The sequence below is a fragment of the Mesoplodon densirostris genome, chromosome 18 (assembly GCF_025265405.1).
Source record: "Mesoplodon densirostris isolate mMesDen1 chromosome 18, mMesDen1 primary haplotype, whole genome shotgun sequence".
Taxonomy (NCBI): domain Eukaryota; kingdom Metazoa; phylum Chordata; class Mammalia; order Artiodactyla; family Ziphiidae; genus Mesoplodon; species Mesoplodon densirostris.
In genome coordinates, this window is record NC_082678.1 from 9,718,865 (window position 1) to 9,732,865 (window position 14,001).

Below are 14,001 nucleotides of genomic sequence, written 5' to 3' on the forward strand. Positions count from 1 at the left end.
TGTCCTGCCGCAATATCCCGATTTTTTTCACGATTCAGAAATTGGTGTTGTATGAAAGCTTATTGATTTTGGTACCACTGATGATCAGTAGCTTTTCTCAGTCTTTTTTTGTTTGGGATGGACTGTGGCTCCCTAAGCAGGAGCCCAAGACACCCCAAAAGCTGCTCACTGACACTGCTGGCCTCCCTTTAGCCAGGTAGCCCCTATTCTAAGCATGAGGTTAAAGGGCTTGCCCAGCAATTTGGAGGAAAGAAACTGAACTGCAGGGGGGTGCCCTGCTGTGTCCCAGGCACTTTGCTAAATACATTCACACCATTTTGTATGAATCCTCACCACTCTCCTGCAAGGTGAGCCAGTGTCATCACCTTGGGATTCTAGAGTTGGAGACAGAGGCCCAGAGAGGCTGAGTAATGGTGGCACCTGGGTTTGAACCCCAGCCGGACTCCACAGCCCGTTCCTAGTCTTTCCTGCACCTCTGCCGCCCGCCGCCCCAGGAGCGCTGGCTGGGGCTGGGAGGGCAGCCTCTGCCCCGACACAGCTCCCACAGCAGTGGCCGAGCAGCAAATTGCTTCTCTGACCTCACCTGTCCTGTGTATTTGTTGAGTGGGGTACTGAGGACCCTGGGCCCATTGTGGAGAAGGTCTTTCCTACTGAACTGTGTCACCCGTAAGGTGCGTGGTTGTGTGGGTTTTGTTGAGTGAACTGTTTTCATCCATGTCCCCAGCAGTCACACTTGCAAAGAGCCAGAGGTGCAGCGCGTTGGTGCTGCTAAGGTGTGCCTTTCCTGAATGCTTTCAGAAACATAGCGGAAGAGGCGGGGAGCTTTGTCTCTAACAAACAATAACCGTCTTTGCTTTTATCTTCTTCATTTGCTGACACACAAACCAGCTGAAGAAGCAGGCATTGGAGACACCCCCAACCTGGAAGACCAAGCTGCTGGACATGTGACCCAAGGTCAGTGGGCTAGAATTGCCTGCCACGCATGACGTGGGGGGCTGGGAAGAGGGGGATGGCGACTCAGATGGACCCTACCTGCCCTGACAAGAGAATTTGGACCTGGGCCTTAATTCCTGATCTTTAGGAGTTGGTTTTTATCAAAGGTGGGCTATTCAGATAGAGAAAGAGCTCTAGGTCTTTGTAGCCATTTCTGAGTCTTTCCTGAGGTGTTTAGTGTTCTGAAAGAAGCTGGCCCTGCCCAGCATGGGGAGTCGAGAATCAATGACCAGCAGAGACACAAATATGTACGATGAGTGATTTCCCCTGTAGGCGGCCCTCTGGCCTGTCCCGGGAACAAAGCCTCAACCAAATCACCACTGAGCTATTTCTTTTCAGCTCTCTTCTGTGCAGCCTTCAAACCTTATTACGATTTTCTTCTCAGGGACCAAAACTGCTGTGCTCAGGAAAAGCAACTTTGTATAATCACTGAGCATAAATGTTTTAAGAACTCAATTTTTTAAATCCTAGAGATTCCTGATCTTAGGAAACGGAGACCTCCAATACAACCTAGCTGGGTTTGTTTTCCGTCATTTGCTACATAAATGAATTTGACAGTCTACTGTGTAATGTGGAAGCTTCTAGATTGTAAGAAAGCAGGGAAAACACTGTTCTTTTCTCCAGAAAGTGATTTGGGATTTGTATAGCGCCACCACTGGGGCCATCTGACTTTAGGAGGACTCTGGGCCCTGAAGAAATGTTTCCTTGAAGGTGCTTTGAAGCCTAACTACACATTTCTGCTCCCCAGGGCTCCCTGCCCCGTAATGGGCTAGGGTTTCTCATCTCACATGTCATGGAAAGGCGTGTTTTCATTCTTAGGCTTACAAAGAGCTTCAGAAAATATTAGAAGGGATAATCATTATAAGGGAAACCTCAGTGTATGTGTTAAATAACTAGAATCCTGCCTCCTGTTTCTTTTAGGTTATGATTTGCAGCTTTTAGGTAAAATTAGAGGTTTTTATAACCTCTGGAAATGATGATCTAGTTCCATAAAAAGAAATGAATGAGTTTTTTCTACCAATTTTTATTGCAGGCTATGTCTCCATGCCCCTAAAACATATTCCATGCAACAAAAAGATCAGGCCATCAGCTTTCCTAGAAACTTTACTTTTGTGCTAACTGAATTTTTGACTTTCCCAGCCCTGGCCTAGAGCCATATAGATATAAAGATGAACACCAGGTAACATCTGCAATGGGAAATTGGCACCAAATCTGTGAACACGTGGAGGTTTCTACCTCTACTCCCAAGGCCAATATTTAGTGTCTTGACTGGAGCTGCTGATCCAAATGGCCAAGCCCAAGCTTCCTCCAGTGGAACCTTGTGAAATTCAGGCACACTGGTGATCCGCAAACATTTTATCTGACACAGGCCTGCAGACTGTTTTGTACAAAAACAGGCAGCTTTAGGGAGAGCCATGTGTACAAAAGCACAGCTTTTTACTTTCCTGCTGCAGAAGGAAAACCTCTGGCAGCCTGTGTTCATGAAGTACTAAGACAGAAAAGATGTTTCAGGATGGAGCTGCAATTGCTGAGCATTAGGTGTGGGGAGAGCCTACCCATCTCACCCCTGCTCACACCAGGGTAGACCTTTCTTCTGTGAGTGTCTCCAGGACCAGGTCTCCCAAGGGAGTGTGGGGACACAAATTTAACACATCCAACTGTGTTTTCCCAAATATTTTTTTACCTTGGACCCACCCCTGGTGATGGCTACGTTTAATTTTTTTTTTTTTTTTTTTTTTGTGGTACGCGGGCCTCTCACTGTTGTGGCCTCTCCCGTTGCGGAGCACAGGCTCCGGACGCTCAGGCTCAATGGCCATGGCTCACGGGCCCAGCCGCTCCGCAGCATGCGGGATCCTCCCGGACCGGGGCACGAACCCGTGTCCCCTGCATCGGCAGGCGGACTCTCAACCACTGCGCCACCAGGGAAGCCCTACGTTTAATACTTACTGAGCACTTTACAGTCTTCTGGGAGATGAATAGAATGTTCTCCCAGCCTGGCTCCTTCCTCCAGGAGCGCAATGGCATGAGCTAAGGTTCCTCACACACACATGCACACGCACACATGCACACATAGGCTGTACTATCATCTATTGGTAACTTTTCAGGCTGCATTTACTCTGTATGTTTGGTGCCCTTGTTTCTATTTAATGAGGGGCTTTTAAAGTCCTGCAGCATAGCAGAGTACAGTAACATCCACATCACGAGCAATTTCTAGGAAGCTCTGGAGGAAAGCTTTTTCCAGAAGGCACTGGAGACCTGGCCCGTCCGTGGGCGTAAGGACCGGCAGCTGCTGCCGCTTCTGGTCTGTTGAGCGGTGGGTTGGAAAGGAGAGGCACTGAGGCACCTGCTCAGGCTGCCTGCTGCCCAGCTTGTTTCCTCCATCTCTGTCGTTTGGGTGATTCTTCCCCGAGACTGACCAAGGGCCCCCGTGAGGTGCCTGTAGACCCCGCGGAAGGCGGAAATCAGCACGTTTTCCTGACACGCCTTCGTGATCCCTGGCCTTGTGGCAGGATCTGTGGCGATGCTAGGAACACGAGATGAGTGAGATGGTGAGCTCAAGGCCCCGGTGTAGGGGTGGGAGGTAAGGGTGAGCCGGGCCTCTTGACAAGGGTCCAGCGGGCAGCTGCAAGGACTCCGACTGGGTTGGGGCGAGAGGGACGTGTTACCCATGTGTGTGGACACCTGTGTTCTCCCACCTCCTCCCCCTCCCCTCATCCAGTCTCTTTCTCTTCCAAGACCCCCAATACTTCGGGGTTCCAGATTTTGTTTAGAGGAGAGCCGTGAAGTTGTTCTGGAACTAGGTAGGATGTTTGAAGAGTTGGGAGTTAAAACAAATACAGGATGTTTATTAGGAGAACCATCGAGCATACGTCTCCTGTCCTTAGTACACAGATACATTTTTTTAAAATTTATTTTTGGCTGTGTTGGGTCTTCGTTGCGGTGTGCGGGCTTCTCACTGCAGTGGTTTCTCTTGTTGCGGAGCACAGACTCTAGGTGCGTGGGCTTCAGTAGTTGTGGCATGCGGGCTCAGTAGTTGTGGCTCACGGGCTCTCGAGCACAGGCTCAGTAGTTGTGGCACACGGGCTTAGTTGCTCCGCTGCATGTGGGATCTTCCCAGAGCAGGGATCAAACCCGTGTCCCCTACATTGTCAGGCGGATTCTTAACCACTGTGCCACCAGGGAAGTCCCAATACACAGATGCTTTAAGGAGGGATTCATGTGAATGTCGCATGAATGAAGCAGAAAAAAGGGAAGTGTGCCCTCCATCCACTGGGTTGGCACATGGCAAGTGGTGTGATAGGGGTGAAGCAGTGGTCCCCGTGGGCCGCGCATGTCTTTGCTGTGCAGACCACCTTTACTGCTGCGGTGGTCGCCTCACCTAGTGCAGAAGGCTGTCCATAATCCACGATCTGGATGCCCCTGAACCGTGTTTCTGTTTACTGGGGTCTCATGGCAGGTCTGTTAGTAAAGACTTGAGCCCTGATGGTGATACGTTTTGGGTTTTTCAAATCTGTCAGGGTGGGTTCGTAGGCACCTGCTGGTTTCCTTCAGCAAAAAGGGGGAACAGGGCTTCCCTGGTGGCGCAGTGGTTGAGTCCGCCTGCCGATGCAGGGGACACGGGTTTGTGCCCCGGTCCGGGAAGATCCCACATGCCGTGGAGCGGCTGGGCCCGTGAGCCATGGCCATTGAGCCTGCGCGTCCGGAGCCTGTGCTCCACAACGGGAGAGGCCACAACAGTGAGAGGCCCGCGTACCGCAAAAAAAAGGGGGGGGGGGGGGACAGAGAGAGAAGGAGAGGAAAAGAGATCCTCACTGTGCCCCAGCCAGGTCCCAGCTAGAGGCCAGAGTCTTCGGGGGGCTCGCTGTCCCTGGAGAGGAGGACAGGCTTCGTGGCTGGTGGAGTTAGCACGAGGCAGCCCCAGCTAATGACAGGGTGTCAGAGCCCAACCAGACCCACGATGGGCAGAGGGATAATGCTGGCACTAGACAGGGCTTTGGTCCAGAGATGAGAAAACTGAGGCCCAGAGAGGGGAGGTGCTCACCCAGCAAGTTGGTGGCAGATAGACCAAGAGACCTTTCATTCTGAGCAAAGAAAAGCAACGAGGGCGCGCCCAGAGCGTGGGCTCCTTTTTCTCGGTTAGGTGGGCTTGAGAGGCCGTTTAAATGTCCTTTTCTTCTTTCAAAAGCGTGTCCCCTCTCTTAAACACTTAACGCGCTCTTGCTAACCTTTTGCCACCTCCGCCTCTTCAAACCCAGAGGAGGGGAGAGTCCTGGGCCAGCAGAGGGAAGTGTCTGAGAGGCGCCCTGCTAACGGGCTTAGCTCTCAGGTCCAGCCTTCACACGGCCAAGAAGCTTCTGGGGTCTCCGAGCTGCATCTGGGGGAGAAACAGCCAGAAGCTCCCGTCCTGGCGATCTCTCACCTTTCCCAGCATCATCCTGTCTGCCAGCCGCCTCTCCCACCAGGAGGCCCTCAGGAGCCCCACCAGGAGTGGGGACCAAAGCGAGGGGAGCAGGCCGAGGAGGGGCTGGCCTCTCCGAAGCCCACCTACACTGGATGTCTCCAGACGGAGCCTGGGAGTGTCAAGGTTGTCCAGGAAAGCTTCCTCAGGGAACCAGGGCTCCGTGGAGGTGAGGCCACAGACCCCGGGACCCCAGGTCTGACCTGCCAGCACGTGTCTGACATGCCTGGGGCTCCCATCCTGCCCGAAGGCCCCAGAGAGGCCACACATCAGCAGTCGGGGCCAGAACCTGAGGATGCAGACGGCAGCCGCTGTGGCACTGAGCTGCTGGAGTGCCAGCTTCTGGAAGACCTGACCCAGGAGGGGCCGCCTCTGAAGAGGGAGCAGGGCAAAGAGAGGCTGGGGGTTGAGGAGGTGGATGAAGACCGGGACATTGATGAGTCCTCTCCCCAGGACTCCTTTCCCTCCCAGGTCTCCCCACGTCTGCAGAGCCCCACCACCCGAGGCGGGCCAACCCCCGAGGCAGTTTCTGGAGAAGCCCCTGGGATCTCTGGTTTCCCAGCCAAGGGTGCCATCCCCCTCCCTGTCGATTTCCTCTCTAAAGCTTCTGCAGAGACCCGGGTCTCAGAGCCCGATGGGCCCGGGGAGGGTCCCCCAGCGGAAGGGCACGACGGGCCCCCCGAGTTCATGTTCCACGTGGAAATCAAAGCCAATGTGCAGAAGGAACAGGGACCTTTGGAGGTGGATTTGGAAGGGGCTGCACTTCCTGGGGCCTCTGGAGCAGAACAAGAGCCCTGGGGCCCCTCTGAGGGCGAGGACACAAAAAAGACTGACCTTCCAGAACCACCTGAAAAGCAGCCTGCAGCTGGTCTGCCGGGGAAGCCCGTCAGCCGGGTTCCTCTACTCAAAGGTCTGTGTCTTCAGCTCCTTTGCTCCTGCCCGGCGACCTTGTGTGCCACCCAGGCTGCGGGCACTGCCACTGAGCTTCCGGCCCCTCCTTGGTTCCTGCCGCTTCCAAGGCCCCCCGGGGCACAGCCACCAAACCGGCCACCTGGGCCTCTGCTCACCCTCCCGCCTCCTCCTGCCCTTCAGGCTCCTCTCACGCTTGCCCGCCGTTTTGCATGTCACCAACACCCCCTGCCCCGTGCTTTCTGCCCCGTTCGCTTCTCTGGCCACTTGATTTATCCACAAGGTTCCATCGGCCCGCTGGAGGCTGGTGGGCTGCACTCCACAAAGAGCATAGCAGCTCCTCCCACTTTGGAGGGCTTGTTATGTGTTTCAAATTCCTTGTCTAGAACCCTCCCAAGTGGGCATATTAGCCCCACTTTGCAGATGAGGAAACTGAGTCTCGGAAAGGTAAAGTACCTTGCTGAAGGTCACTGAGTATTAGGTGATGGAGCCAGGTTCGGAATCCAGGTAGGTCTGCTCCGAAAGGCCCTTCCTTCCCTATATACCACAGTGCCTTCCAGAAGGTCCTGAAGTGTGTCCTCCTAGCCCGGAGACTCAAAGGGCACGTGCCTGTCTTCTTCGGCTGTCAGTGGACAAACACATCACATGTAGCAGGCGACACACACAAGCATTTGGAGGTGGCCCAGAGTCCCCACCCCCACTCCACTCCACCCTGCCTTGTGGCGGGATAGACAGTGAGCAGAAAGAAAAACTCCCCGTGGAAGAAAACACCTCCTCCTCCCTCGGCAGAGCCCAGGCAGTCCCTGTGCTGGGATCGCAGGGGTCTCAGCCCTGGCCCAGTCTTGAGCCCTGGGAAGCGTCACTGCAGCAGCCCTTCAGGAGCTGGAGAGATGGGAGGGGAGGTTCCCAAGGGTCAGGGTCTGTGTCCTGTCAGTGAGAGGACAGTTTATACTCCAGAGGGGGCCTCATGGCCACAAGTCAGGCGCATTCATATATTTAGGTCCTGTAGCATTTTAGAATTATTTGCGGGGCCCAGAAATTGAGGCTACTTAAGCTGTCAGTTGCAGACATCTGTTAAATGTGGATTAGAGTCTACTCGTCGTGAAAACTTTGAAATGTTATAGATAAAGGAACCTGTATTTAAAATTTAAGTCAGAGAAAGAGTCCTACTTTAAAATATCCTAAACTCCAAAATAGTATGGGACAAAATACTGTGACTTGACAGATTACAACAGTGTTTCCCGAAGTGGCATTTTATTGAATACTGGTCCACTGGATGTTGATAGGTGTGTCCAGGGAAAAAAAGAGTTCCATGGTCCAATTAGTTTGGGAAAAAAAATAGGTGAAACAAATTTAAACAGCGTTTGCTGCAGCAGAACTTGTCAGAGCCTTTAATATTCGAATGTACATTATGACCCTCTGAGAAGGATACATGATATGCATTTCCCCAATTCGCCAGTCAGCACTGGGAAATGCTGATCTACCAGATGCTTTTGTTGTGACATAGATGATGATGGTCACTGGGGCAAAAGATGTGAACCAGGTCCACCTGGGGCTCTTATTAAAATGCAGATTCCTGGGCCCCACCTTAGGCTTACTGTCTCAGAGTGAGCCCGGGATTCTGTATTTTAGGAATCTCTCCCAGTGGGGTTCTGCTGCGTACTAATGTTTGAAAACCTCTGGGCTAGGTCATCCGTGCTGGTCACTCTAGAAATCTGGTCTCCAGTAAGCAGTGAGATGCTCCAAGCAGCCCCATCGTCCCTGGAGCAGGGGAAGTACAATATTGAAGCCGAAGACAGAAACCTATAATTAGTCTTCGGTAATGAACGCCAATAACAGGAGTGAGTTAGAGGTGATACTGGTCGACAAGAGGGTTGGTTTCACCAAGGGGTGTGGCTTTCCAGACACAAGAGCCGTCCATGGTTGGGTCCTAAAATCCAGAGGTTATCTAGAGGCTGTTTGACAGTAGCTAGATTGTTGCTAACTTGGAGAAATGGCAAGCATTAGTCCTCTTGGGAGAGCCTGTAAGTGGTGAGAAGACCCTCCAGGGTTGGGTCAAGGGTGGGATGGGCCTGTCAGAGAGCCAGCTGGGGCTGGTCACCGAAGCCCCCCATTAGTGAGGGGCGGGCTCTGGGAAAACAGCCCACGCCCCTTGGCCCTTGACTGAGCAGAGGGTCCCGCAGGGACCGGAGCCTGGCTGAGCTGCCCCATCCGTGGCCCTGGGTTTTCCAAATGCCCCACCTTGGAGTGGGGTTGGCCCCAGCTGGGGGAGGCTGACCCCGACCGAGACGGGGAGGGAGCCTGTGAGAGGTGGTCCTGTACTGTCTACCTTCCCTGATTGCCCCTGTGCCAACATATGCCCGGAACAGTTTCCCCTCTGCATGTCCCTGCCCTCGGCCAGCCTGCTGACCCCTCTTGTCAGGGTGCTCCAAGCAATGACTCCAGTGTGCTGTGTGGATACTAACAACGAGAAGCTAACAGATTCGGGGGGAAAGAAAATCAACTGGATTTTCACTGGCCCAACTGTAAAGACACGCTGTATGGGTCCTGAGACATCAGCTCCACTCCGTTGGGCTCTCTGTGAGCTGTGCTAATGGGTGTAACATACATTCTCATTTTATATTTTATCAGCTCGCATGGTCAGTAAAGGCAAAGATGGGGCTGGACCCGAGGACAAGAAAACCAAGGTAAGCTGACAGAACCATGAACCTCTCTGCTGCCATCAAGTTGATCAAGAAGCCATGCTTTGTATCTGAAATTAATCTTTATATATAACATGTGGAGAGCGTTTCTCCCTGAAGTACACCTGTCATTCAAAGTGCTTTGTGTTTTTATGCAAACTTTTAAAATTCTAGCATTTATCCATGGACGCTTGGGCCACGGAAGGACAGTCAGCAAGTTATGAATTAATTAACGCGCCTAATTGTAGTTGCATCAGCATAGTTTGAATTAAGACGTTCACGGTAAATGAAGGTGTGTTTGAATTTTCTGCAATGAAGTTTGAATTCTGCACATTTTACACTTCCCGCTACAGGTCTAGGCCCAGCAAATATGTATCTATATACATACACACACACAGATATATTTAAGATATATCTAGAAAATACCATTTACTTAGGGGGCTGAGGGAGTACTGAGCAAGAAAGGGATCTCCAGCCTGAGGTGGAGGGTCCTGGAAAAGCCCTAGAAGAGAGGACCTGTGAGGCAGGCCGAGAAGGAAATATGAAGGGGGTTGGTGACGTTCTAAGGAGTAGGACCAGCACAAGCAAAGGCCCGGGGGCACGAGGAGACTGTTTAGGGAGCTCTGAGCACATCGGCTTGGTTGCTGCCGAGCTCAGAGTGGGGCTGACACAGGCTGGAGGAGGGAAGCCTGACACACACCCTACATGCTGAGTGGACACGTGGGCCCTGATGCCATGGACGCCGTCCTGAAATCCTGCCAGCCGGTCTTCAGAAACCCCCCGAGGACCAGAAAAGGAAGCAACTTGCTCCCCACCAAAACCACACCCGGAACAATGTGGTCCTTCCCATGCCCCCTTTCAGCTGTAGTTTACTCTCCTCCGTGACTGTGCATCTGGGAAAAAGCTCCTGTAACTGCATGGTAGTGTTTTGCCAGGAAAATCTCACTGGGGCCCTAGATGAAGACCTGTTTTTCTTAAAGGCGTCTCAAATGTCCCATGTGCATGCTGCCTGAAACGCCTGGGTCTTAATCAGTCCTGGAGGCCTGATGGAGTCCCCAGATGCAGAATGAAGCCCTAAGCGTTTGGTCATGTGTGCTGAGGGTCGCTGCCCGAAGTGCCTGCCCTAGAGGAAGTAGGGTTTGCCATCAGGACTCTGCCCATCAGTGGGGCAGCTGAGGGTCCTGCGGGAACTTGAGGGAAGACAATAGCTGCTTGCCAATCATGATGCCCATTCAGGGGAATCCCGTCCTCATGCCGGCATGCATTCTGTTCACTCATCCATCAGGAAGCTGGCCCTGCCCTGGAGCTGCTCACAGCCTCACAGCAAGGGGGTCAGATCTCTCACGCACCTTGGCCACTTGGCCAAGTAGGGAGCAGTGCCAGGGGAGGGGAACCTCGCGCAGCTGAGGAAGGAGGGGTTGCCAGTACCCACCCTCAGCTTTTCTTGTCAGCAGCCCCAGGGCTTCAGCCCGCATCCCTCCCCTCACCCCCCTGCTCCATCCCTCTCGCCCTTGTCCTCCCCAAGGCTGGTAGCAGAGAGGGTCTCAGCCACCTTAGTGATGAACCCCAGTGACAAAGTCTCTGGTCAGGACCCTGCTCTGTAGCTCTGACTTCCTCCTTGGAACACCTCTGGACTTGGCCTCTTGGTTGTATTCCTGAAGGCATGGCCATTCCCCCTCCCAGGCCACCCTTCTCTACCAGGGCCACACATCCCCGTCCAAGGCCCCTGGAGGCCATCCAGACAAACCTCAGGTGTCGGCCACCATCCTTCACATGCTTTCATCTCCATGAGGTCAGCCAGCTCACAGAACCCTGTCCCATTGGCCGCCTGCCCCACCCAGCTTATTTCCTTAGGTGGATCTGTCCAAGAGTAAACAGTGGCCAGATAAGATTCACCAGGCAGTGTTTAGTTTTGAGACTTTATTCAGAAAGTGTGTGTGTGTGTGTGTGTGTGTGTGTGTGCACGCACACGTGTGATCTAAGTGGTGTCAGGCAGAATCTTCAAGACCTGGGGCAGGCATAGTTCTCTTTTTAGCAAGTACGGTTCTATCCATGTGGTGGAAGAGGGCCAGGAGTTAGGGGGCCAGCATGAGCTCCCCACCTGGAATTGAGCAGAACCTGGGGCACTTCTGACCCATGACACATTGGAGATGTTTTCTTGAGAAACATCCTAAGAATCACATACTTTGGGCGACCTCCATCAACTCTTTGGGTGCGAGACACCTTTAAACCAGTGGTCTCCAAAGGGCAGAGCTGAAGTAGATCCAATGGGCTGGAGAAGGAACGTTCCAGAAAGTCTATCCATTTTCCAAGTTCTGCCGTATGAAAGTTTCATAATGTTCATCATATGTTAGTATCGTAGTATATGTATTAGCTGATGCATAACTACAAGTACATGAGATGCATGGTCACTTTCTGTTCTTCCTGATAAGAAGGACTGATAAGGGTGCGTGATCCAAACAGTTTGGAGATCACAGCTTTAAACCATTACCTGTCTTATTATTTATAGTCACTGTCCTTTTTTCAGTTTGTTCATTTCTCCCATGTGCTGACTTTTATTTTGATTTTATTCATGTTTATGTTTAAGACATCCACATCTTCCTCTGCTAAAACCCTGAGCAATAGGCCTTGCCTTAGCTCCAAACGCCCCACTCCTGGTAGCTCAGACCCTTTGATCAAACCCTCCAGCCCCGCCGTGTGCCCAGAGCCATCTTCCTCTCCTAAACACGTCTCTTCTGTCACACCCCGAACTGGCAGTTCTGGAGCAAAGGAGATGAAAGTCAAGGTAAGGAAACCACCTTTGGGAAGAATCAGGCTGCTCTACTGTGGTTTTCAAGTGTGTGCTTTTCTAGCTGCAGAGACCTTTCTTTGGATCAGCTCTTACCTAGAAGCGCCACGTAGAACAGTTAAAATTCTGGTTGAAACAAGGGAAAGGAGGCACAGTGCTGTCCTTCCTGGCACCCCTTCGGCCCTCGTGGCAGCAGCCCCTAAGGCACCGGCGGGGACCCTGGCTTGGAAATCACCACTCTGTTTGGGTTCCTTTGTCCATTTCTGACTTTGGTAAGCGGGGGTGCTTCCAGGTTGCCCTCATTTGGGGTTGGACAGCATCTCTCTGCAGCCGTGCCTGTCCCACCAGTTTACTCCTTCCTGGTCCATCTCGTGGTCCTCAGTTCATGTCAGTTTCTTCTTTGAGTTTGTGTTATTTGTCAAGGTCATCAACTGGGTCCCCAGACCCAGTCACTGTCCCCAGTCAGCTGACTGTGCTTGTGCACCTGTGCTCCACCTTTGGCCAGTTTGCTAATTGATGCTGGTGTTCACCCACCAAGGGCTCTTAGCACACCTGAGGTGGTACGGAAGCCTGAGGCTCGTTTGGGAGAGAACAGGAGGATAGGGCCGAGCTCTCGGTCAGTTTCAACAAACTGTCTCCGTGTCCCTCTGAAACTAACCACCACCAGTCAGATAAATCCCTAAGGGAGTCAGAGAATGGTGTCCACGTAGGAGGAGTCTACAGATGTCCTGCCTGCCGACACTGGTTGGGTGATGAACTCAACCATTGCTATAAGCTCTGTTGACTTTTTATTAAATACATTAGCTCAGCTCTTGCAGATAACTCATGTAAAATGTCCCTCCAGGAGGAAAAGGTAGGCATCCGGGAGGGGCTGTGGATTTCTGTGCCCAGCAAACCCTCGTGATTGTAGAGGACATTTGTTGCATCTGGCTGGCAAAGTGTTACCCCGACCGTAGCCTCATTTGGAGTCACGGTGGTTGAATGGGGCTGGCGTCGACACCGGGTGGCAGGAACCTTTCCCAGTCGTGAAAACCACCCTACCGTGCTTCCTTTACAGGGGGCGGATGGTAAACCTGGAACGAAGATCGCCACACCCCGGGGAGCGGCCCCTCCAGGCCAGAAGGGCCCGGCCAACGCCACCCGAATTCCAGCGAAAACCACGCCCACCCCGAAGACCTCGCCGGGCACTGGTAAGACGGATGTTCTCTGGAATCCAAGTGTGGCGGGGGGACAGCTCGCTGTGGAGACCCTGACAGTTAAGCTCTGGTAGCTGATCGATGCCTGCAGTTTACTAAGCACTGAATGTTCATTTTCTAATTCTTTTAATTTGCTGAGCTAGATATTGAATCCCCACTTTTTACCATGAAGAAATCGAGGCTCGACTAAGTCTAACCAGACTTTTAAGCATGAGGAAAATGCAGCCGTAAGACTAATAACTGATGGAAAAGGGGCTTCTCTGAGATCCTTGGACCCCACATCCAGGGCCCCTGGGAGGTGTTTTTCAGTCCCCAAATGAGGGTTAGGTCACTATAGGTGACCTTACACAGGGCACGGCCCCTGCTAACTTGCTGCGATATTAGTGACCCTCAGATAGAACCTAAGAATCTTAGCTAAGCAGTCACACGCTGGGCCCGTTCCCCTGGTCTCCTGTGAGTAAAACCCATGTAGTTTTGCATACCAGGCAAGGCTTCACTTGAGTCATTTTGCTTCCACTGGGGCAGCCAGGCTGAGTGCCCCTGTCTCACTGCCCTGGGGACTGTCCCAGGAAACTGGGTTTAGATTGTGCATGACTCGGAGGGCGTCTGGCCTGCGCTGGCTCCGGGGCCCTGTGGATCTTATATGGGCTGTGCACGAGGCCTGGGCTGGTGCCACGGGGCCTCTGCTGCTTCTTGGCCCCGGGGTGGCTGCTCAGAGCCCTTGTCTGCTGCATGTCTTGGCCGTGGTGTTTCTCGAGGTTGCTGTAGGGTGGGGCCTGCATGGACGCCCACTCGCTGAGGCCCGTACGTTGGTTTTCTCCCACCGGGTTTTTCCTCATGTATACAATACATACGATACGGGGTAATTTACAGACTTGTGACTGGAATTTTTACATGATTTTGACCCTGCTTTTTTTCACTGGACATTATGCCAGTTGATTCACGCACTGGAGTCATAACTTGAAACAAGAACGT

At 52.6% G+C, this 14,001-nt stretch overlaps 1 protein-coding gene across 8 annotated transcripts in view; it reads left to right on the forward strand.

Moving 5' to 3' along the window:
* MAPT (microtubule associated protein tau) overlaps positions 1 to 14,001 on the forward strand; it is a 101,534-nt gene that overhangs the window by 63,717 nt on the left and 23,816 nt on the right. For 4 of the 8 annotated variants that reach the window (XM_060080738.1, XM_060080732.1, XM_060080733.1 and 1 more), the window contains exons 5-9: positions 889 to 954; positions 5,250 to 6,362; positions 8,993 to 9,048; positions 11,630 to 11,827; positions 12,888 to 13,020. In XM_060080738.1, coding sequence (XP_059936721.1) covers positions 889 to 954; positions 5,250 to 6,362; positions 8,993 to 9,048; positions 11,630 to 11,827; positions 12,888 to 13,020 — 1,566 coding nt within the window. The remainder of the gene's footprint in view (positions 1 to 888; positions 955 to 5,249; positions 6,363 to 8,992; positions 9,049 to 11,629; positions 11,828 to 12,887; positions 13,021 to 14,001) is intronic. The other 4 variants (XM_060080737.1, XM_060080739.1, XM_060080734.1 and 1 more) reach the window with 3 other exon arrangements.